Source organism: Etheostoma cragini, chromosome 12 (assembly GCF_013103735.1).
Source record: "Etheostoma cragini isolate CJK2018 chromosome 12, CSU_Ecrag_1.0, whole genome shotgun sequence".
NCBI lineage: Eukaryota > Metazoa > Chordata > Actinopteri > Perciformes > Percidae > Etheostoma > Etheostoma cragini.
In genome coordinates, this window is record NC_048418.1 from 3,170,041 (window position 1) to 3,192,392 (window position 22,352).

The 22,352-nt window shown below is 41.4% G+C and overlaps 1 protein-coding gene across 1 annotated transcript in view; it reads right to left on the reverse strand.

Annotated features, from left to right (window-relative positions):
• Positions 1-4,975: 4,975 nt before the first annotated feature.
• cntnap2b (contactin associated protein 2b) overlaps positions 4,976-22,352 on the reverse strand; it is a 24,767-nt gene continuing 7,390 nt past the window's right edge. The window contains exons 5-25 of the mRNA XM_034888493.1: positions 21,579-21,782; positions 21,254-21,438; positions 20,346-20,489; positions 19,673-19,931; positions 18,995-19,144; positions 17,204-17,366; positions 16,033-16,139; positions 15,748-15,867; positions 15,234-15,349; positions 14,731-14,815; positions 13,917-14,073; positions 13,277-13,404; positions 12,942-13,112; positions 12,442-12,660; positions 10,960-11,196; positions 10,583-10,816; positions 9,987-10,120; positions 9,592-9,685; positions 8,552-8,782; positions 8,375-8,449; positions 4,976-7,026 (exon numbers count right to left, since the gene is read on the reverse strand). Of these exons, the coding sequence (XP_034744384.1) occupies positions 6,827-7,026; positions 8,375-8,449; positions 8,552-8,782; positions 9,592-9,685; positions 9,987-10,120; positions 10,583-10,816; positions 10,960-11,196; positions 12,442-12,660; positions 12,942-13,112; positions 13,277-13,404; positions 13,917-14,073; positions 14,731-14,815; positions 15,234-15,349; positions 15,748-15,867; positions 16,033-16,139; positions 17,204-17,366; positions 18,995-19,144; positions 19,673-19,931; positions 20,346-20,489; positions 21,254-21,438; positions 21,579-21,782 (3,413 nt within the window). The 3' untranslated portion in view covers positions 4,976-6,826. The remainder of the gene's footprint in view (positions 7,027-8,374; positions 8,450-8,551; positions 8,783-9,591; positions 9,686-9,986; positions 10,121-10,582; positions 10,817-10,959; positions 11,197-12,441; positions 12,661-12,941; positions 13,113-13,276; positions 13,405-13,916; positions 14,074-14,730; positions 14,816-15,233; positions 15,350-15,747; positions 15,868-16,032; positions 16,140-17,203; positions 17,367-18,994; positions 19,145-19,672; positions 19,932-20,345; positions 20,490-21,253; positions 21,439-21,578; positions 21,783-22,352) is intronic.

Here is a 22,352-nt window from a genome sequence, read left to right on the forward strand (position 1 = left end):
GGGGGGGGGTGCTGGGAAAAGTACTAAAGACAAAAACAAATCAAATCTTCCTTTTTGTGCGTGTTTGCGTAACACTCTCAGAGATAATTGGGCTTGTGGCAGCATGAATAGTGGAGGAAATGTTGCGCCAGTGGAGCAAAGTAGAGGTTATGAAGAGTGGACAGCCGCCAGAACTTTGGCCTTGTTTATGACAGATTTTGGATTGATGTTCACAACTTTGTAGTCAGCTTCATGGTATTAAAGAGCATAAAAGAGAGATCTTGTGTACGTCCATGTTTTAACAAGGGTTTGTGTTGATCTGGGCATGTAGGGTTTGACTTTATATTGTTATTTGGCAAGTAAGTTATAGTGCATCTCAGGTGATGTTACACAGTTATCCAAAAGTAATGTAACAAGTGGTGTAAATCATGTTCACCAGTGAGTAATCAAAGCTATAGTGCGTAGTTGCTTTCGACCCATTGAGGAGTTATAAGTAATGACAACAACACTGTCGGCACGTCTTCTGTGATCGTGCACAGACCCCACCCCTTCTCTATGCAGTTGCTAGTAGCCAAGGAGGACACTGAGGATTACAAAAAAAAACATGATGGACTCTTCAGAAGAGGATATTATCTCCTCTCGAGTTTCTGTGTGGGAAAGTCACCGGACGCCACAATCTTCTGTACATAAATAGAAATCCAGAGAGAGTTATGTGGAGCCGATAGTCTTAATTAACTTTGTAGCAACTCAAATTGTTTTTTCCGCATTGCTAAATTCCAAAATTGGATCTTAAACCTGTTTTTCCAATTTTCTGTTTTTATTCAGAGGATCAGAAATTTAGAAAATCACCAGATTGCATCTGAGCTGCAATTATTCAATACTGCAATGATATTGGAAAACTGACAGGGGTGCATGATGTTATTTTGGAAACCAGAGAGGTTGAAATGTCCGCTTATGAAAATAGCTGCCCATGTGATGTCTCATCTCGTGCCCAGCTAAACAGTCGGCCCATTCCAACAGTCAGCAGGGGGACAAAAAGCAGATGCTGAACACACACACACACACACACACACACACACACACACACACACACACACACACACACACACACACACACACACACACAGCCTTTGATTCAATCGTTTAACAAGGTAATACAACCAGATACTGATATCAACTACCGGCTGGCATGGGGAAATGGTCTTCCCAGGTTTGATCCGCCCCTGTTGGCCAGTATCAGCCGGCTGGTCTGGCCTTAACCTGGCATTAACTGTGAGAGGTGTAGATGGAGGCCAGCAGAGCGTCAGAGACAGACAGAGGAAGAGAGATAAAAAGGTCAAAGGAGCAAAAAAAACTGAATGATTATCACTAAGCTGCAATAAACAAACACAGGTAATCGACTGTACAACCTTGAAACTCCTGATAAACTACAGTAACACGTGCAATTAATACCTGCATGCTCCAAAAAGTTGATAAAATAACAGACTCAGAACATATATATATATATATATATATATATATATATATATTTCACAGTAGTTGAGCTATTCAAGGTAGTAGACACATGATAAAGACCTGCATATTGCATCAGGGGACAACTGAAGACCATATGTCCAGGATAAGTTGACAAGATTTTTTTATAATTAATACCTGCCATCAGATATTTAATGTGATTTTCATATGCTATCCCAGGAATATCGTCAGTGACAAGATTTGTATATGTCCAATGCCGCTGTTCTTAAAATTAATACTCATTTATGGCAAATGTTTAGGTTAAGGTAAGGCATTGGATGCACAAAACACGTGTAAAAGTTCAGGAAAGCTCTTGAATATTGCTACGTAAAGGAACAGTAGTTCTTACACTGGCGCTGAGCATTGGCACTGTACGTAAATTGAGTCCAATATGGACATTATTCCTGTGGATACTGGGATTTTGGTTCAGATTCAAAGGGGACATAAGAAAAACCTACCTTCATCCAATGTGCAGAAATTAATTTCAATGAAAAAGATACCAAATCTAGAACATGATACCTTACTGGATCAAGTGGACTGACACAAACGTCACTCAACAGCACATAAACCTCAGAGTACAGTACATATTGCTGACCTCGAAATGTGTGTACCTTCCAATGCTATCCGGCCTTATCTATATCCTGATAATGGTTATTTTCAAAACAGTGTACTATTGTATGTGTTGTCCTTGAGTCCTACATCAACACATGCCAAATGGAACAGAAAATAGAATAAGCTGTATTGATAACTGTTCCTTAAATTCACAAAACTGTACAAGCTCACTTTTAACTAGAAAATTTGTTCCAATTTACGCAAAACTGAGATTGGCATGAACTGCGTAAGGTATGGGTTAGTTTCAGTTGCATGCAGATCAAAAGTGTCTCTGGACGTTGATGTGTCTGTGTGAATGTATTGTAAAACCATGAATTATTGGCGATTTCAGACCCTTTTGAGGGGGGCTCAAGCCATCCTAAACATTGATACTTTAGCAAGGCACTGTATCATCTTTGGATCACAGCAAATTAATTGAAAAGCTTGGGCAGTTCTCTCAAATAACAGTTTTTCTGTCACTTGATCCCTACATGAAACTGCTGCTCTTTCGTTTGGTGTGCCTCTGGGTTCTGTCTTCGGTCCTATATTATTTGCATTGTATATTTCATATTATTAGCAAACTAAAAAGTATATTATGTCATTGTTAAACTGATGATATCCAGCTGTATGTCTCTCTTAAGCCTGATGCGACTAACAAACTGACGGTTTTGACAATTGACTGATAATAGTCTTGCTGCCATAAATGACTGGAGTGCTACTAACTTCTTTTACAGCCTAAACCCAGATAAGACTGTTGTCCTTATCATAGCTGCAGATAGCGTAGCTTCCAAGGTTCCAAGGCTCAATTCATTAGGCCCTTTTCTTAGCTGTTAATCTCAGAAATCTTTAGTTATAGTAGGTCATGGACTTTAATGAACATGTCCAATCATTGATCTGTACACGTTTCTTCCATTTTAGAAGCATTGCCACACTTATGTCTATTACATCACAATTGGAGCTAGACATGATCATTCATGCTTTTATATCTTTATGGCTAGAGTGCTTCAATTCCCTTTTCACCTGCCTCAGCAAGTCATCCCTGGACTGTCTACAAATGACCCAGAGTGCTGCAAGGCTGTTGACCAGGTCCAGAAGGACCATTCACATCATGCCCATCCTATCTTCTTTACATTGAGTTCCCATCAACATAAGGATTTATTTTAAGGTTATAGTCCTAACCTAGTTACCCTAACCCTAACCCAGGCACATCTCTGACCTGCTCCATCCTTTCACCCGTATCACACTGGTCTCAGAACGTCCTCTGACCAGGGCTTACTGGTTGTCCCTCATGCTCGACTAAAAACCAAAGATGGTCTCGGTTAAAACTTTTAAAAAGCAGCTGGCCTTTGTCTTATGTTGTAATTTTTTGTATTTCTAAGTTTTATTGTTTTATTGCTGGTTTCCTTTTATCGTTTTGCGGTCTTATTTTTAGCAGTTTTACTCTTGTGAAGCACTTTGTGACTTATACTTCACAAATTAATACATTCCATTGTATCCCTACTGAACAGTCATCAGCTCTCTCACCCCTTTGAGGTTGAGCAATGTAACTGTGGAGACGTCAATGACTCGCAAAGTCAAGAATACAGTATAATAGTATCATATAGTAAAATCAACAGTGCAAGTACAGTATTTTCTCCTCAGGTAGAGTAACAAACGAAAATCAAAAATTATACAGCTGCATTCCTTTAGTTAGCGGCTGTAGCAACTCAAATTCAGCCTGAACAAACACATGAGCCGAGGGGGTCACAGAGGGCTTGTGGCTGGCAGCAGGCTTGGTCTATCAAAACATAGACTCGCATCATGGACATTACCAAAAAACTAGTCATGCTTTCCCAGACCTTCCTCCACAGCACTGCAGAGAAAGGTCTGACTAGTCCACACAGCATTACAGGATGAGAGAGAAACGTGCTCTGGTTTATTGGCATTTCTTTAAATCAATCACAATTGTCTTGGGCGGCTGAACGTAGCAACGGTGCAAAACATGCTCCAGAAGGAACTTGTTTTGAAGGAACATGTGTACTTTCAAATGTTGTTTTAGTCGTACAAAAGAAAACCCAGATTGGACAGATAGTCTAGCTAGTGGTCTGGATTTACCCTGCAGAGATCTGAGTAGTAGGTAACCATAGTCCTAATAAATCCCATGGAGTTTAGAATGCCAACACAAAGAAAGAGGAAGGCAACAGACCTCTGACCAAAAATTAGAGACAACCGGCGGAATTTTTAAGCGGGACCTGAGCAATCCTGGGAAGGAAACATCGTCAATACAGACTAATCACAATAGCAACAGGTTTGCTGATCCGGTGGTCCCATGGATGAAAATACTAATGTTGATGGCGCTGAATGATGAAGTATCTCAAAGTCCCTGGTAAAACATGCATGCATGTGTGTGTGTGTGTGTGTGTGTGTGTGACACACAGTGGAACATAACAATTTGATTTAAGTCAAAGCCATTTCATAAAGATAATGTAGCGGTGACATGGCCGAGCTACTGAAAGGGTGATCACTTTTCATGGTCTGATCATGGTATCATACTGCACCCTAGTGGACTCTCAGAGCATTGACGTGCTTACAGAAACCGTGTGGACTGGCAGCTGGAGAGGTGCCAGGGTGGAAACACTGAATATCCCCATGAGTGATTCATAAATTAATCCTTATTCTCTTAAATTAAATGTAAAAAAAAATCAAAAATCTAATTGTTTTAATTTTGTTTTTTAATTTTGTCATCTTGGATAGAATAAGACAAAAGAGAATTAACCTCTTATTCTTTATATTTTTGTGAAAATCATGTTTTGTAACAGACACTAACTTTCTAAAGCTTAGGTTAGTTCATTTCCAGATGTCAATCACCTGGATCCCGCTGTGTGGTGAAAAATGAATATTATTCCATTCAAAGTCAGATTTGTACTCATATTTTACTGGTTTTTCCAAAGACGGAGCATCAAATCATTCAAGACAATGAGAAAAGCACAAAGAATGTGAAATCAGCTATAAAAAGAAGAACAGTTTAGCAAAGTTTTATACATATAACATAAAGAAAAAGCAATGTGATGCTATAGTGGCTTAACAAACAGAAATATGTGTCATTCAGTGTCTAACAGCATGCCATTACACTGCATTGAAGTCGAAGCAATGCAATGCAATGCAATCAAATGTCAGGATGTATGCCATAGTTTTGTATGTGGGTAACAAACATTCTTTTCCAGAAACAACCTCCTACTTCATACAAATTAAAAGACACTGATTTTTACAGGACAGATTTTGTGAAGAACCCTGAACTAAGAGTCAGTCCATCAGAAGAGTTAGCCGAGAGCTGACAGAGTAGCCGTCCCACTTTAAAAAGCAGCTGGCCTCATTCCTTAACATGGCCATACATACTATCTTAACCCCAAATTCACTAAGCATCATTAACACTGGCCAATCCTTCAGAAATACTACTATAATAATACTGTTAAATGGAAATCTTTTTAGCTGAGGGAATTGTAACTCCTAACATGCTGCCATTAGAGGCTGGTAACCTAAAGAAAAGAGAAAGTAGCATTTCGGCAAGTTACTTGTTTTGCTTGTTACTCGCCATCTTAGACGAGATGATCAGTATTGGTTTCATCTCTCCTCCAGCACAGAGATAGCACAACGACTGAATGCAGGAAACTCCTAGTCTAGGCTCATAACAAGTGAATAAAACACAGCCACTTATAGACAAGCATTTTTGCATTATTACGTACTGGCATTGCTAACAATAGAAAACCTGCCCTCAGAAATAAAAAAAATAAAAAGAAGAAGAAAGAAAAGTGAGTCAGGTTGTTGTGGACTGACAGGACTCAGTTCATTCTTTAAAAGCTGAAACCCTGAACTCATTTGGCAGCAGAAATAGTAAAATAACCTATGCACTCATTTAGAGTTTCAACAATCAATGCTTTAAAGTCATCAAGAGACCCTTATCTGTTAAGTAGATGCAAAAATAAAAAGAAGTGTGACGTTTCCTTTCCATTATTAGTCAAAACGATTTGAACAAAGTCATGGCTACATCTCCTTTACAGACAAGTCTCACACACACGCACCCACACACACACCAAAGTTTTCAACTTTGAGACTAAAATTAATCTTAAAATATTTTTTTTTTTAAATAAGGCAAATGATTCAATGTGCGATTTAACATTTAAAAAAAAAAAATTATGAGAATTGCTACAGTTGTTGAGGAGTACTGGGATTAATGGATCAATGATCATTACCATTAATATTCAAATTACAGTACATCCCATCAAGGCATAAAGACATGAATCTATAAAAATAAATAAACCTTAACAAAGTAAGGTGTGAAAAAATATGTGACTTAAATATGGATAGATCAATAAATAACATGAATAAATGTAACTGAAAATCTAAATAAAAATATAATGAAAAATGATATAATTGTATAAAATAAATAATAAATTAAAGCTAGGGAACACACTCACTCATCCAAGGCCTGTAACTTCTTGGCGCCACCCCTCATCATCCTGTCACGTTGTCCATTGTAAATGAAATAAAACCGCTCCACATCTGGACACGGGACTCTGCCAGGCACCACTGTGCCCTGTGCTTTAATACACACTGTCGCTGTAACGCCAAGGTGTCCATTGTCCATAAAGTGTTTTTTAAATAAACCACTCGGCACATCCTCGAGGTTGCACAGGTCACTACTACTCCCTATGCTTAGAAAAACTACATACATCCTAACGTCATGTGTCCGTGTAGTTGAAGGGGTTCAGATGAACCACTCCTTCTTGCTCTCGTCAATGGTTTCGGTGAAGGCGGGGTCATTGACGATGATCGCTGCGTCAGCGCAGTCTGCCGAGTCCGCTCCCTTGGCTTCATTGGTGTGGTAGGAGCCTTTGTGACGGAACATGTGCCGGATCACGAACACCATGATGCACAGGACAGTGAAGATCACCATGGAGATGATGCCTGGAAACAAAACAAATGAGCACTTCATTTATAACGAGGCGGTGTAGCACCGAGACACCCCAACTCAGAGTAACTTCCTGTATCTGTGTCACGTTGAGTTTTGCAGGTCCTGACTGTGTTGATTCCAAGGGGAGAAGTGAACATGAACACATTATTTCACCCCAAAAGGAGCAAGTGAGGAAGGTCCCTAGGATCCCTAGCGCCTCCGTAGGAAGGTGTTCCAGGCACATCCAGCTGGGAAGAGGCCTTGGGGAGGACCCAGGAATAGGTGGAGGGATTATATCTCCAACCTGGCCTGGTTGATGTGGCTCAGTAAAGGGAAGTTTGGGGTCCCCTGCTGGAGCTGCTCCCCCCGAAACCCGACACCGGATGAGTGGACGAGGATGGATGGATTTCACCCCATAGTCACCAAAGTAAATATTGGACCCATTTTACACAAGCCCCATATCTCACAAACATTTGGTCACTAAAATGGCATTATTCCGATCAGGAGGAAATTAACTTTGTTTAATACCTGTTTCTGTCTCATGTCAAACTCTCGCGAGATCTGGCAACGCTGAGGTGCTAACGTCAGCTATCGTTACTGAACGCCCTAACAAAACTAATCTCTGTAACGCTAAATATAGCTTTTAGCAGTGTAAATGGCTGATATTAGCAAAAACATGTTCATAATTTTTACAACTATAACTTTTTATTCATCCACACAACATTTAGTACATTTTCAAACGAAGCGAATGTTGAAATGAAACCTCCGCACTTGGGTGTCTGGTCTTTGTAGTAGAGCTGCAACAATTAATCCATTATTTGTCAATTATTACATTGATTGCCAATATTTTCAAAGTTCTTTACTCTGTGACAATAAACAGAATCTCTGAGTTGTGGACAAATCAAGACATTGGTGGACACCATCTTGGGTTTTGGGAAACTGATTGACTTTTTGTGTTTTTTTAAACAATTGTCTTGACATTTTGTAGACACACAACTATTTAATGAGTCAAGAAAAATAACCAACAGATCAATCCGCAACTAATAAAACCGTTAGCGGCATCACTAATTATTAGGTTTTAAGAGTTTTAATGACAGTTCTAAGCTGCAGCTCTCACACATGGTAGTTACATTACATTACATTACATTACATTTAGCTGATGCTTTTTATCCTTTTATATTGCTATATACTGAATGATGTCAGAGGTCACATGCCTCTGGAGGAACTAGGGGTTAAGTGTCTTGCTCAGGGACACATTGGTTGATGTCTCACAGTGGGTTTCAAACCTGGATCTCCCAAACCAAAGGCCTGAGTCATATCCAGTGCACCATCACCACCAGTTGGAAGTGATATGAGACTTACCTCCAATTATGGCAGAGTTGCGATCCACTCCATCGCCACTGGCCTCGTCCTCATTAAAGGGAAAAACGGCTCCAGCTGTGGATAAACATTTGTTATCGGTTTGAATTCATGCTTTAAGTTGTTGACTTTGTTCTCATGAAATGGTTCAATGTTTGATCTGTCTGTCAGTGTCTCTACCTGCTTCCACGTGCCAGGGGTCCATAGCCGAGGCCATGGGGGAGATGGTCAGGGGTGAGGCTCCACAGTTGGATGGGACCAGAATCCCATGGGTGCTGACGGGTGCCGCAAGCCCTGAGCGCAGCGCCGCCTTCAACGGCGCCACGCTGTTCCACTGAACCCTTGACAGACAGCCCACAAAGCCCGGTGTGTTGTAGCGCTCAATTAGGATGGGGTCGATCTGTCCAGTTTCTACAAGACAGACCCAACAAAGGCTTTATCTTATTTAACACTTTTACTCTGTTACAAAACTAACCAAGCAACTGAAACCCTTTTCAAACTCCATGCCCAATGTTACCTTATAACTAGGGAAGTGTATTGATGCCACAGCAGAAAAAGGAAAGCAGACCAGTATCACGTCATAATGTTTAATTACATTGTTATAAATCTTTAGTTTAAATAGTTTTACAGACTATGACAAGATATTTTCATGTAATTGCAAAGTGAAATGTTTTGTTAAAATGTGATAAGTTATTATTTTAACATAAAACGGTAACTTAATGTTCAGGAAGCCAGTTTAAACCATTGCCAAATTAGAGTAAGAAGTTCTGTAATAGACAAGAAAATGCTGTGGCTAAATCATGTGGTGAACAGTGACCATGTTCACCAGTGACCTTCCAATTCTGACTTTATAATACAAGCTGTGGCTGGTGATGGGTGGACCAAGGTGCAAACCGGGAATCATTTGGTAATCTCGGAACCCATCAGCTATCAGCCTGACGGCTGAAACTTTTGGGGTTCCGGTGGTGCCAAAAGATTTCCAGATACCAGATAAAGGATATCCGGGCCAAGACTTCCTCTTCCGTGCGCTGGGTCCAAAACAACATGAGACGTAAGAATGGAGTTGGAATTGTTGATGTCTCTATACGATGCATACGGTCTATTTTGCGCTCCATACAGGCTGTTACACGCATGCAACCAAAGCCTTGTCAACTGCCACAAACTGAAACAAACTACAAACTGAAACCAGAACAAACACTTCTACTTATCTTCACACTTACCAAAGACCTTTCCAAGAAAGATACTTTTGACCAAGTTGAACTGGGTGTCGGAGGCCTCGGGTAGGGTGTATGTGGACACTGGGTAGTGGTCCAGCTGCAGAATACGGGCAGAGGAAAGAAACACTTTCAAGGCCATCTTATTACTTTAATCTGCTCTGTTGTCATTACCACCAACAACTGTTCATCTTTCAGTATGGGCTTTAAAAGGCAAGTTAATCAAAAAAAAAAAAAACAATTCTTATTTTTCTCTAGTGGTATGTATTAAAATCCTTCTAAACAGAAAAAAGCTAATGGAACCGGTACTTTAATGCAATCTGACCCACTTTTTTCTACTTACTTGCAGCACAAAGTATTTGGTTTAACAGTGTCAGGTACTAATGTCAGGAAGCACTAACCTGTAGTCGTATCTCCCTTAAGTACCTAGTTATGTTGACAGAGTGTGGCTGTCCGTTGGCCATGTTACGGTGGTCAACATCTATGGTGTAAGGTTCTGTTAGCCCCCCAAGACTGTAGCGGATCTGGAGGGTGCCTGGACACACACACATAGAGACACAAAGTATGTTTTAACACAGGATAATTATATAAAAGAATTTGATCAAATCTAATTAGATATTCAAGTTATTTATCAAAATGGGTTAGATATAAACTTATACAGATGAAGATTTTACACTGTACATATTTTACTCCACAGAAGCTGAATAAAATGAACCCAAATATGGCAGACTTGTGCTGGCATGGCTGTGGAAGGAGGAACTTTAATACATTATATGTTATGGTACTGCACAGAAATTAGAATGTTTTGTGAAGGAGTTCAAAAGATGTTATGTGTAATATTAAATGAGGATGTATCACTATGCCCAGAAGCATGTCTGCTGGGAGCCAAAGTAGACAAACGAAAATCTGCAGTAACACGGGGCATGCTAACATTGGCATACCTCTCCGTTAAAAGGTTATTCTTACATTAACATATATAAAAAGTTGATAAACCCACCGTTGTGCCTGAGCACCACAGCGAGGTAGTCCTGAGTTCTAGAGCTGATGTAGACCAGGATGCTGGGAGCGCTGGAGGTGCTGAAGCTGAACACTAGCTCCTCCTGAGTCAAGTTGGCCTCACTCGGAACACCAACACCTGATATGCTCTTCACTTCCTGCAAGGCAGAAGCGCTCGCCTCTGGCAGGAAGTCATAACGCACCAGGGTTCCCGTCTCAAAGTAGCCGCCTACATCTAGCACACACAGACGAAAGAAGGGTCATTAAAACATCTTGAAAGTGTTGAACACTCATTGCTGCATCAAATTCAATCGAAATACATCATCCAATGTAAAATGCTGTAATCTACTCTTATCCATTCAGTCCTGGAGGCTGTACCATCGGTGCAGAAGGGTCCATCATATGCAGTGAGGGAGCAGTCGCATGCGTAGCCATTGTACTGCTCCACACACTTCCCTCCGTTCTTGCAGTGCGTCCTGTAGCTGCTGCAGTGGCCCTGGCACCCTGGATTCACCCCTGGAGTTACCTTCGCCCTCTCCTCCAGGTCAAAGGTCACACCATTTATCTTCAGAGCCCGCATGCAGCCCAGGAAACCCCTCTGACCACTCGAGGCACCTTGGACATGAGACATGAAGCATCGCAGTAGTTAGAGCAGAGCACTGAGGAGGTTTCATTCACACTGAACAGCCAATGGCTCATTAGCGGTTGTGTGAGTCCTTCTGATACTCAGGGGCGTACAGCACAGACACTTCACACCACGACAAAAACTGTTGTCATACAGACATCCTGTATGTTGTTACCATTAACTGGTACACAGTGTGTTGATCATGTTTTGAAGTTAAAACATTAGAGGGGCCACCATGATCATTCCTGCAAGTATCCCAGTGGGACTGCCTGATGTGGTTGTGGAACATCGAGTCAGAGTCTGAACGTCACAGGGAGTTAGCATTATTCAACACTTTAAGATCTCTGCTGATCCAACCTAAAGACAGGGGGAATATTTTACTGAAAGGAAAACTTTGCCAATTTAAAACCTGCTCTGTGTCTTGGCAGTGTGTGCAGATGAGCGGGGTTTGGTTTCCCATGGCAGAGATCTCCAGGCAGCGGTCCGCCGAATTAAACAGAAGCGCCATCCGGCAGCTCTCAGCCAAACTCCAACGTTTCAAGCTCCTTGCACTGCGGCCACAGAGGGACGTCAAAAATAGCCACTACTATAACACCATGACACAGAGCTGGATTTAAATCCGCAAACTATCTCTTTTAAGTAAAAGTAGCAATACCACAGTGTGAAAAAAAACTTTTAAAACCTATGTAAGTATTTGCAGTAAAATGTCAAAGAAAGTACTCATTGGGCAGTAAAATGTCCCCTGTCAGTGTTTTCCTCTTCTATCTGAGGTGTCTAAATTAATATTACTGTTGCATTAATGTGTAAGTTGCATTTTACTAGAGTAGATGTTTAATGTTTTGCTCATTTTAACTTCTATTATATACTGTTCAGTAGTTTAATCCCTCATATTCTATAAGGTCATCACATGTTGGTAGCGTCGATGTCCTGTGAGAATCACGCATCTCTAAAAAGCGAACTTTTCATGGCGTCAGAAAAACAGCCCTGTTTCCAGCTTTGTGACAATGGATTTCTCAGTTGATCTAAGAGGCTTTTAAAAACTTAAGAAGTAGGAAACTTTTCTCAACACAAAGGAACACTTCATCCTTCCTTTTATCACAAAGAAAAGGGATGAAAAACTGTCATCTAAAAAGTGACTAAAACTGTCAGACAAATGTAGTGGAGTAAAAAGTTATAAAGTAGCATAAAATGGCACTTGGTTACATTCCACCACTGGTTGTGTATGTGTGTCTTACCAACATATAGGTCACTGTAGAACTCCAGTTTTGTGTGTCCCTGTCTGGGCATGGGTCGGATCTCTCTGTACTGTCCATTAAGCTGCAGAACCGCCTCCTTGATGTTCTTCTCAGCCTCCACGCGATGCCATTGGTCGTCATTTAGAGGCACCGGCGAGTGGACGCTGAGCTCCACCCGCTCTCTGCCAACATCAAAAGAGAAGAGGACCACAGAGCCACCTGGGAGCAAGGGGATCAACATCAAATGTTTTACATTATACATTTCTTTATTTACTGAAAGCACTTCTTTCTGAAGTTTTATCCTCCTTTCATCAGTAAGCAAAAGTCCCTTTAACAATCATGTCCACATAAAACCTCATTCTGAGATATCTAACCTGCTTTCATGTCTTAATCATTGAACAAAGTAACATATTTTGACTTAACTCGTATCTTAACTAACAGCGTTTTAATTATCCTCCAGCAACTCTAAAATCTTGTGCAGGTTACAGAATTAGAAATACCTCTGAGTTCAATGTGAAGGAAGTCGGTGGTTCCCAGGTTCTCAAGAAAGATTCCATGAGTGGACGAAGTCTTAAAGTAGAAGGAGATGTCGGTGCTGGTTTCTCCTCTGAAGGAAGGGAAGTGGAGGTAGGAGGCGGGGCTGGCGAAGGACGCTGCGTTCCAGAAGTTCCCTTCAGAAAAACACCAGGACATTGATAAAAATACTAGCATTTCTCTGATGGTATGAAGTATCTCATAATCAGTGGTAAAAGCTGAATGTGTGTGTGTGTGTGTGTGTGTGTGTGTGTGTGTGTGTGTGTGTGTGTGTGTGTGTGAGGAAGAGAAAGCCACTCACGGTCTCCATGGCATTTGAGTGGCCCTATAGTCAGTTTGGCCTCAGATCCAGCTCTGCTTGTATCACCAACCACAACCTGACTGACTGGCAAATGGTCTTTATACACCAACAGGCCTGCATCCTCCCTCCTGCGCAGACACCCACACACACACACACACACACACACACACACACACACACACACCCCCACACACACACACACACAATAAATTTCCAAGTAAAAAATATATTTATATAAACTAAATTGTACATATTTTTACACCCTGAATCGGTTATGACCTCACTGATTACATTGATTAGATTAAGGCATGCAGCAACACCAGTAGAAAGAGCTTTATTGTAGAGTCTAGAAGAGCAGAAACACAAGTAGCCAATCACTCAGATTTTATAAATAAACTATATTCATAGCCGAAACCACTTATTTGAAAACAACTTAACTTATCAGCTAAAACAGTCTACTGCAACACTAAACTGTGCATACGAAGAACTATTTTAAGGAAATACATCAAGACATTTTTTATGTGCATATGTTTGAGTTTGCTTTTCCATGCGGAGAGTGCGGACTGCTTTTTCATAGCACTTACACAGTAAAACAGTAAATATAAGAAGCTGCCCAGCTGCTGAGCAGGTGCTCACTCACCAATTGCGCAGGTCAGCGTCACAGTTGCAGTAGTGTTTGGCGACAGTACAGTTGTGTTCGATACCACAGGAACACTTCTGTATCCCTGGTCCTGAGCCCCCCCAGTAAGAATGCCTCTCATTGGCTCTTCCTACCCACCAGGTAAACGGGACGCCGTCTGGGAGTCAAACCAACAGCGTGAAGTCATGATACCTTCACTTTCATTAGAACAATTCTGAAGTCACATTTGAGGCTTTGATTTGAAAATATTAGTACTATGATATACTGTACAACTGGATCAAAGCAAAACCATATGTGGCCTTGAAATGGTTGCATGTGCCACAAGAGAATAAATAGAACAGTAATTCATTGGCAGTGTAGTAACAATCTACAGTAATTACACAAGAAAACATGCTTGTACCTAGAGAAATACAAAAAATACTCAACAATACAGGACCCAAACCATGCAGACCTTCACACACATACAGCTACAGTTGAAAATCTGTGTGGCTTCCTTGATCCTAATTCCCACACTTGTGACTCCCTCTATCTAAACTCCATGATTATTAAAGCTCCTGGGTGCTGCCAGGTGCTTTTGAGCAAGGCACTGCTACAACAGAGTCCCTCCCGAAACTTCCTCACAATGCAATAAGCAAACAGATGATTACACGCCTTGCATACGAGCGCTTTCACTCTGCACATACCAATTATCTTTCATTGCTAAATTGTTCAAATGTATGTGGTTGGTGGTGTGATCCTAGCTAGAGAAAATCTTAATTTTCATACATAAATAAGCATGGGGTTAGATTAGAGACTGAGAGGAGGGATACTTTACCAGGAGTGTTGAGCAGACGAGACATTCGGCAGGCGTAGGCTACATACTGGTCACAGTACGCTGCACTGCTGGTGACTGACAACACCTGGACACAAACACACAAACACACACACACACACACACACACACACACACAAACAACAAATATTTAATCTTGTATTTTAGTGTTAATTATTTGGAGTTGATTACAATACATTAAAAAAAAATGTATTGTTGTTAAAATAACAATGAAATGCTACGTTTTTGACTTTAGACCAGGTTTTTGTTGGTCAATGGCACAATAATAAAATAAAAACACAATCATTTTGTATTATGGATGGATGGATAATTTTGTATTGTGAAATAAGACCTGTGCTAATATTGTATTTTGGGGCAGATTCCCACCCCTATACATTATACCCAATATTATCTAACGTGGGCGTGGCTATACCCTATTACTAAAACACCAATACAATACACACAAAAAACTGATCTGAACTCCAAGTGCTCCACTCATTGTGTACCTGTTCATCAGTCACGTTGTAAGTGATCTGCAGCACTGCCTTCCCCTCCTGGTCTGCATTGGTGACTGATGTCTGTGGGGTGAGGTTGTTCTTCAGCACGGTCCAAACCTTTTCCTCTAAAAGACCAGAAAAAAAAAAAAAATTAATATTCTCCACACCTCCTTCAGCAAAGATTCATTTTCACTACACAAAATGTTAGCACATGCGTAATAACTCGTACAGTATATACAGAGAAAAACAGAATGACAGATGTTTCCAGAACACTTGTGACGTTCACAAACACATGTTCTTGAATGATTTACAAACCGACATACAAGACCTTTTGTGGAGTCTAATAAGCATAACTGCAAAAGACAAGTGTTGCAAGTAGAATCATAGTTTGTGCAAAAATTCTGAAGCAAGCATTGACAAAAAAACTATTCTGGTCTTTTTTCTTTGCCGTCTTACCCAGAGTGGAATGAGAAAATGAAAGTTTGAATAAATCCTACACCCTATTCACACAGTGACACCTCACCTGTCATGTCACAGCTGACTTTAAAGGGGGTGATAGATCCACTGCCATCTGGGTCAATCCAGTAGGTCCCAGAGCTCTTCCCTTGGTGCTTATACTCCTCACAGGACTGCTGAAACATCGCTAGAGAGGAGACACACAGCTCAGCAGACGTAAGACGGATCAGATCCTCAATGATTCTGCTCATCCACTACTTCATGAAATTCAGAAGCAGTAGCAGGCCAAACAAGGTACAACAAATCATTTGTGTGTGTGTGTGTGTGTGTGTGTGTGTGTGTGTGTACTTACAGGTATGGCAGGTAGCTCCAGTGTATCCAGTGCCGCTACAGTTGCAGCTGAATGTATCCCACGTCTGAGAACAGCGGCCACCGTGCTCACAGTAGTTAGGAACACACCTGACACACACACATAGATGGACAGTGGAAGGAAACTCATGTGACCACAGGCAGAACCCAACAGGGACCAGTTTCTAACCCACAACACATTCTGTGAAGCACCTGAACTGCCCACACAGCCTGTGCTCTCTCTTTCATTTTATTGTATCATTTTGTATTAAGTCAATTTATTGAAGATGTTAAAAGGTCCAATAACATGGTGTTTTTGGATGATTTTATATAGACCTTAGGGGTCCACTAATACTGTATCTGAAGTCTGTTTTATATAGACCTTAGGGGTCCCCTAATACTGTATCTGAAGTCTCTTTTATATAGACCTTAGGGGTCCCCATATACTGTATATTAAGTCTCTTTCCTGAAATTCAGCCTTGATGCAGAATTCCAGCCACTAGAGCCAGTCCCACAATAAGCTTTCCTTTGGACGTGCCATTTCTGTGTCTGTAGCTTTAAATGCAATTGAGGAGGACATAAGGGGGGCAAGGTGGAGGCTGGGGGTGTGGTCTTGACCAACTGCCACTTTGCTTGTTTGAAAGCCATGATGTCTCTCTCTCATGGGTGGGCCAAGTTCTCTGGCCGGGCAAAGCAGATAAAGGGGCGGTAACCTTATTCCCCTTATGACCTCATAAGGGACCAGATTCCAGATCGGCCCACCTGAGCTTTCTTTTTTTTCAAAGGCAGAGCAGGATACCCAGGGCTCGGTTTACACCTATCACCATGTTTATGTTAAAAAACTCGTCAAGTGAAATTTTCTTGCCATGGGAGCTTTAAAAAATACAAACACAAAGTAAAACTTATAAGCAATACAAAACAAAAAAACAAATGAGATCCTCAGCAACATTTAAGAAACAAACTGTTCAAATGGGGTAGGAAGAAATTGAATATTAGAATAATCTGAACAGATGAAAGAAAACATCATTAAAGAGTCAACAAACAAAAAATAAACAACATAATCACTGATCCAGCTCATAGCATAGCAGGAGGAAGACCTGCAGGAAACTGTCACAGGTCGGATTCGAACCCTGAATCTCTGCTTCGAGGCATTTCATTGGGACTGACTTGTTTACCTGTCTATAATGCCGCACATATCCAGACTGACATTTTCAAAGGTTCCAATGAGGCCCTGCTCCACAGCCCTGAGGTCAGCCAGATGGTCGTCTATGTGGATCATCTGCATGCAGCCCTGGAAGGAGCGCTGAAGGGATCGGGTGGTGGTGGGCAGAAAGTTGCCTGGAGAAAAAAGCGGAAGAGGTCAAAGGCCATTATTACAACCACTGTAGAAAACCTGATGGGATAAACTCTTTGCTGTTCTAGGCAATGAAAACTTTATATAATTTGCATGTTTCTTCCGCTCCCTGTCATCCCCTTTCCTTGAGCCGCAGCTGGAATCTCGCGTGAGCTCGTAATGTTGCGAGACTACAGCTGCCGTGCAAGGTCACATATCACACCAAAATCCATCTTGGCTTCAAGTAATCTGAATCAAAGACGTTTCATTTCCAGCATTACATAGGTTCCGCCGGAAATTCGCCCGGATGTCCGTCACCTTCCGCTTTCTTTGTGTTGGCGTTCTAAACTCGGATCGATTTATGAGGACTATGGTAAACTGGTCCTCAGATCTCTGCAGGGTAAATCCAGACTGCTAGCTAGACTATCTGTCCAATACGAGTTTTCTGTTGTACGACTAGAACAACATTTGAATGTCCACAAGCTCCTTCCCGAGGCTATTTTGCAACGTCACCATTGCTCCGTCTGGCGCTTAGCGCCGCTCAAGACGATTGTGATTGATTTAGAGAAATGCCAATAAACCAGAGGAGGTTTTTCTTCCTACCCCGGAATGCTGTGTGGACTAGCAGGACCCTCCTCCGCAGCGCTGTAGAGGAAGGTCTGGCAAAGCGAGACTAGGCTTGTAAGTAGTAAGTAATGCGTTAGTGTCCGGACAGCAGTGAACCAAACTAATCAGCATCCAGTGAAGATCTCTTGGCAGCTACGGGCATGGTTTAGGTGTGTCTGACACGGCGTGATTGTTTCATTAAAAACAACAACGCCAAACTTGAGGGAAGCCCCAGGGTTCTTCAAGTTAAATTAAAGGCTTTTTAAGACCTTTTTAATACCACCTAGGATTAAACTAGATGGCCATACAATTGAAAATCAGGGTGGAGTTTAAGCATGAAAAAATAAGTATTTACCAGGTAACGAAGGTGTGTTTGTACTCTTATAACATACAATGTATAAAATATCTGTCTCATTTAGAGTTCTTATGCCATGAAACTAACAATACAATGAAGTAAATTCAAACGTTACCTACACAAAATATTTATTTATGACGTTACAGTATTAATTTAATCCTACCAAAAAATACAGGTACTTTTAACACCACATTTTTTCAAATATTAAATTTAAGACGTAATACTTTTAAGACCCTGCAGGAACCCTGGTTTATCAGATGGTTCATCCCATCAGCTGCCAGGTATTGTCTTTGAAATGTGGCCCTCTTTTGCAAACCGTTTCCAATGACGGCTTCTCTGATGGTTCTGTGGAAAAACATCTGTGGTGTCAGGTTAGATAGACAGATCGATATGGACTGTCCCGTGTGGGAGATTTCTTTTCAGTGTGTGTTGTTAGTCACGCCCCTGGTCGTACTAGAACCGTAATGCCCAGTTGTTGTTGTTGTTGTTGTAACTGTTTTATTTTACACTCCTATCAATGCTGCTTCTTCATACTGTGTGTTTGTATTGCTTTCATTGTAAAGTGTGTAGATTACATAGATTAGATGATTAACTGCCTAAAAAATAAAAAAGATATCCTTCACTGAAATATACATCTTACTTGGATGGTTGGTTCTCTTTTTGAGGAATTACCTCCAAAGTAGTAACTTCCTCCGGTCTGGATCTGGATGGGGATGGCCGTTCTGACTGTGGATGCCTCGTCTCCATCGACTGTCAGCATAGCGTAGTTCTCCAACGCGTTCAGATGCACACTGTGCCACTGGCCATCATTCAGACCCGAACCTGCAGGGAAAAACACAGATCAGTCTATAAACTTAAAGATTAACATGGCAACAACTGAGGAAAGCAGCCAAATACAAATGGAGCTAAAAGTGACCATTAATTAAACCAGGCGTGTCAAAAAAACTCAATTTCACTCAGGGCCACACTGGAAAATGAGACTCACATCAAGAGCCAGACATTTATAGTTTCTTGACATGCTTTTTTTTAAATCAAAAAAGTCAAATATCTTTAACTGTAGCATTACACGTCTTATATAGTCATCTCACTGTATGTTTGGTCAACATAAAGCCCTAAAAAAAGTTAAGAAAAAATGAATACAACTTCAGAAAAAGTGACAAAAACGGCAGAAAAAGTGACAAAAATACGGGAAAAAGTGACCTTTTTAATTTATTGTCAACCTAAATTGATATGCAAGCTCAATCAAAATCTGTGAAAGGTTGGATTTGGCCCTTGGGCATGGAGTTTGACACGTGAATTAAACTAAGAGCTCCTGAACGTCCATTCTGAGGACCAATGAGCCGAGCTCACCTGATGAGATGTCAATGCGTGTGTTCTTCTTCTGTGTCACATTCATGAAGACGGTGACCTTGCCCTCCGTCAGTCCCACCTCCACCCAGCCGTCAGCCAGCGCCGTGAACATCAGCAGCCCGTTGGGGTTCCACGTCCTGAAAGACAGACTGACTGACAGAGTGTCGCTGTCACTCTGACCCGGCAGCCGCAGGAAGGACGTGGAGTTGAAGAAGACGGAGAAGGAGTTGGACTCAGCACACGAAAATGTCAGGTTACGCTATAGTGGGAGAGAGAGAGAGAGAGAGAGAGAGAGAGAGAGAGAGAGAGAGAGAGAGAGAGAGAGAGAGAGAGAAAAGACAAATTTGACGGAAACACTATTTTACCAGAGCCTTAATTATTAGTAGTAGGTTTGCTCTAGTCTTGCATGTCTAATATAGGATACAATAACACATCCACACATCCGGTCTTTTTCTATCAGAGAGGAGAAAGACTGCTTTGTGACCGGCGCAGAGAAATATGCGTCTGAATGGCCAGGCACAAAACCAGCACATATGTACACTTTGTTGGCTTTACGCGATGCTGGCACACCCAATGTGTTTTCACTGTTACTCTGTGAATCAATTTTTCTACTCTGAAGACAGATCACAATACACAACACACACACACACAGAGCCAGAGAAAGTTGTCTTACGAAGCTGGAGGTGTCCACCTTCTTCCTGCGGACCAGATTAGTGATGTTGTCTCCGTTGTAAGTGATCCCCTCCATGCATCCCACAAAGTTATCTTTGCCTCCAGAGCTTGGCTTGGCTGATAAAGGCAGTCCTCCAAAACTGATCTGAGGACACGCAGCAGAGCACAACGACATGGAGGGAATGACATTGATCCTACTGTAGTGTTGTGTTAATTGTTGTACGGTGACCAACACACACACTTACTGGCAGGAACTCAACATCACTAGATAATTAGCTTTTAATTGAAAATGCAACATTAAAACCAAATAAACAATGACTGAAAATGTAACTGTAACCAACATATTATCGTATTGCCTCAGCTAGACAGAATTTTAAAACTGGTACTTGTGGTCTTTAAGAATGTTGCATTGGAGGTACAATGTTTTCATCTGTAAACCTGCCGTGTATATCCATCACAAAACCTGCTTCAGTTAAAGTAAAGACTTCCAAAGTAGAGGTTGTACACTCTAACGGATTTTGTGCACTCCACTTGCCCTTATGGCAGGATATCCTCTGAAATAAGAGTTAAGGCAGGTACAGTCTATCAACAGACACTTTGGGGTTAAAGATCATCCAGCCAGCAACTTTGATAGTTTTTTCCCATCTATTTTAAAAGATAGACACACACACACACACACACACACACACACACACACACACACAAACACACAAACACACACACACGTTTAGTTGTTTCATTGTTTAAATGTGGATCAAGATCTTCACAAAGACAACCTTCACCTACCCTGTATATATGTAGTTTTCACGTTAGTTTAGGATCTCTATAACTCACAGGTAGTCCCAGTGTTGTGACATAAGGCTGAAATGATGAAAATGCTTGACAGCGTAATCCACAGGGAGCCTTTACCTCATAGTCCAGGTCCAGGTGGTCAAACTCTCCATTGGTCCTGAACTGCTGAGTGTGATGGTCCAGGGTGAAGTTGACGTTCCTGCGGTAACGCTCTATGACAACTGAGTGCCAGTGGTCGTCATCCAGTAAGCTCCCACTGGTCACAGAGGTGTGCCCCTTAATGGATCCGTACTGGTTACTGCCTGGAGAAAAGCAAGCAGATCACATAGACAGGAACCGGTTGTACGTGTTTAACTTATCCTTTCTGACAGCAGAAGATGATATCATGGAACGTTCTCTCTAGGCTGTCTCTAGCGAGAACACAGACTTTAGAGAAGCCTACCTAAGTTGAGGCTGAGCTGCAGTCTTGCCCTGCTGAGCTCCAGGGAAATGTAGTCTCCCTGCTGTCCCTCTCCGTGGAGCAGGACCCCGTCCGCTGCCGTGGTTCGGAACTTAAGAGAGATGACGTCCTTTGCAATCTTTATCTTCTTACTCCTGAATCGGTAGGGGATGACACCATGGCCTTCGAAACTGATCACATCGGCCCCTGGAAGAAAAATAAAATTAGGTCTTTGAAAAGTTACATAAACTCTATTCTCTGCCCACAGATCTGGGATCTAGAAATGGTCAAATGTGGTGGCTGTGCCTGCTTCCTGAACCCTGTGAAGTAAGTTGCTTTGTGTCCAAAACCAGTTTAGTGCTACTCAAAGTTACCAAAGCTAACACCAAAAAATAAAATGCTGCAGACATTTATTAAATCCAGGTGAATCCCTTGAGATGTTTAATCTCATTTTCAAGGGGTCCCAAAATCAACACTCACACATTAAAAACACAGGAAGCAACTCATTGTTCACCTTTATCACGAAGGGCCGCAAGTCGGAATCAAACCCGTGGTCACTGCAGCAAGGACTGAGTCTCTGTAGATGGGGCGTAAGCTCCCCAGGCTCCCCACATGTATCCTTCTGATTAGGTACTTACAGTGCTATTGTGATACCCTCCATTTTATGTAAGAGTTTGAATTTGAAAATTGTTTTTAAACATGTGTATCTGATAAGACAACATGTTATATGGCCTCATATATATATATATATATATATATATATGAGGCCATATAACA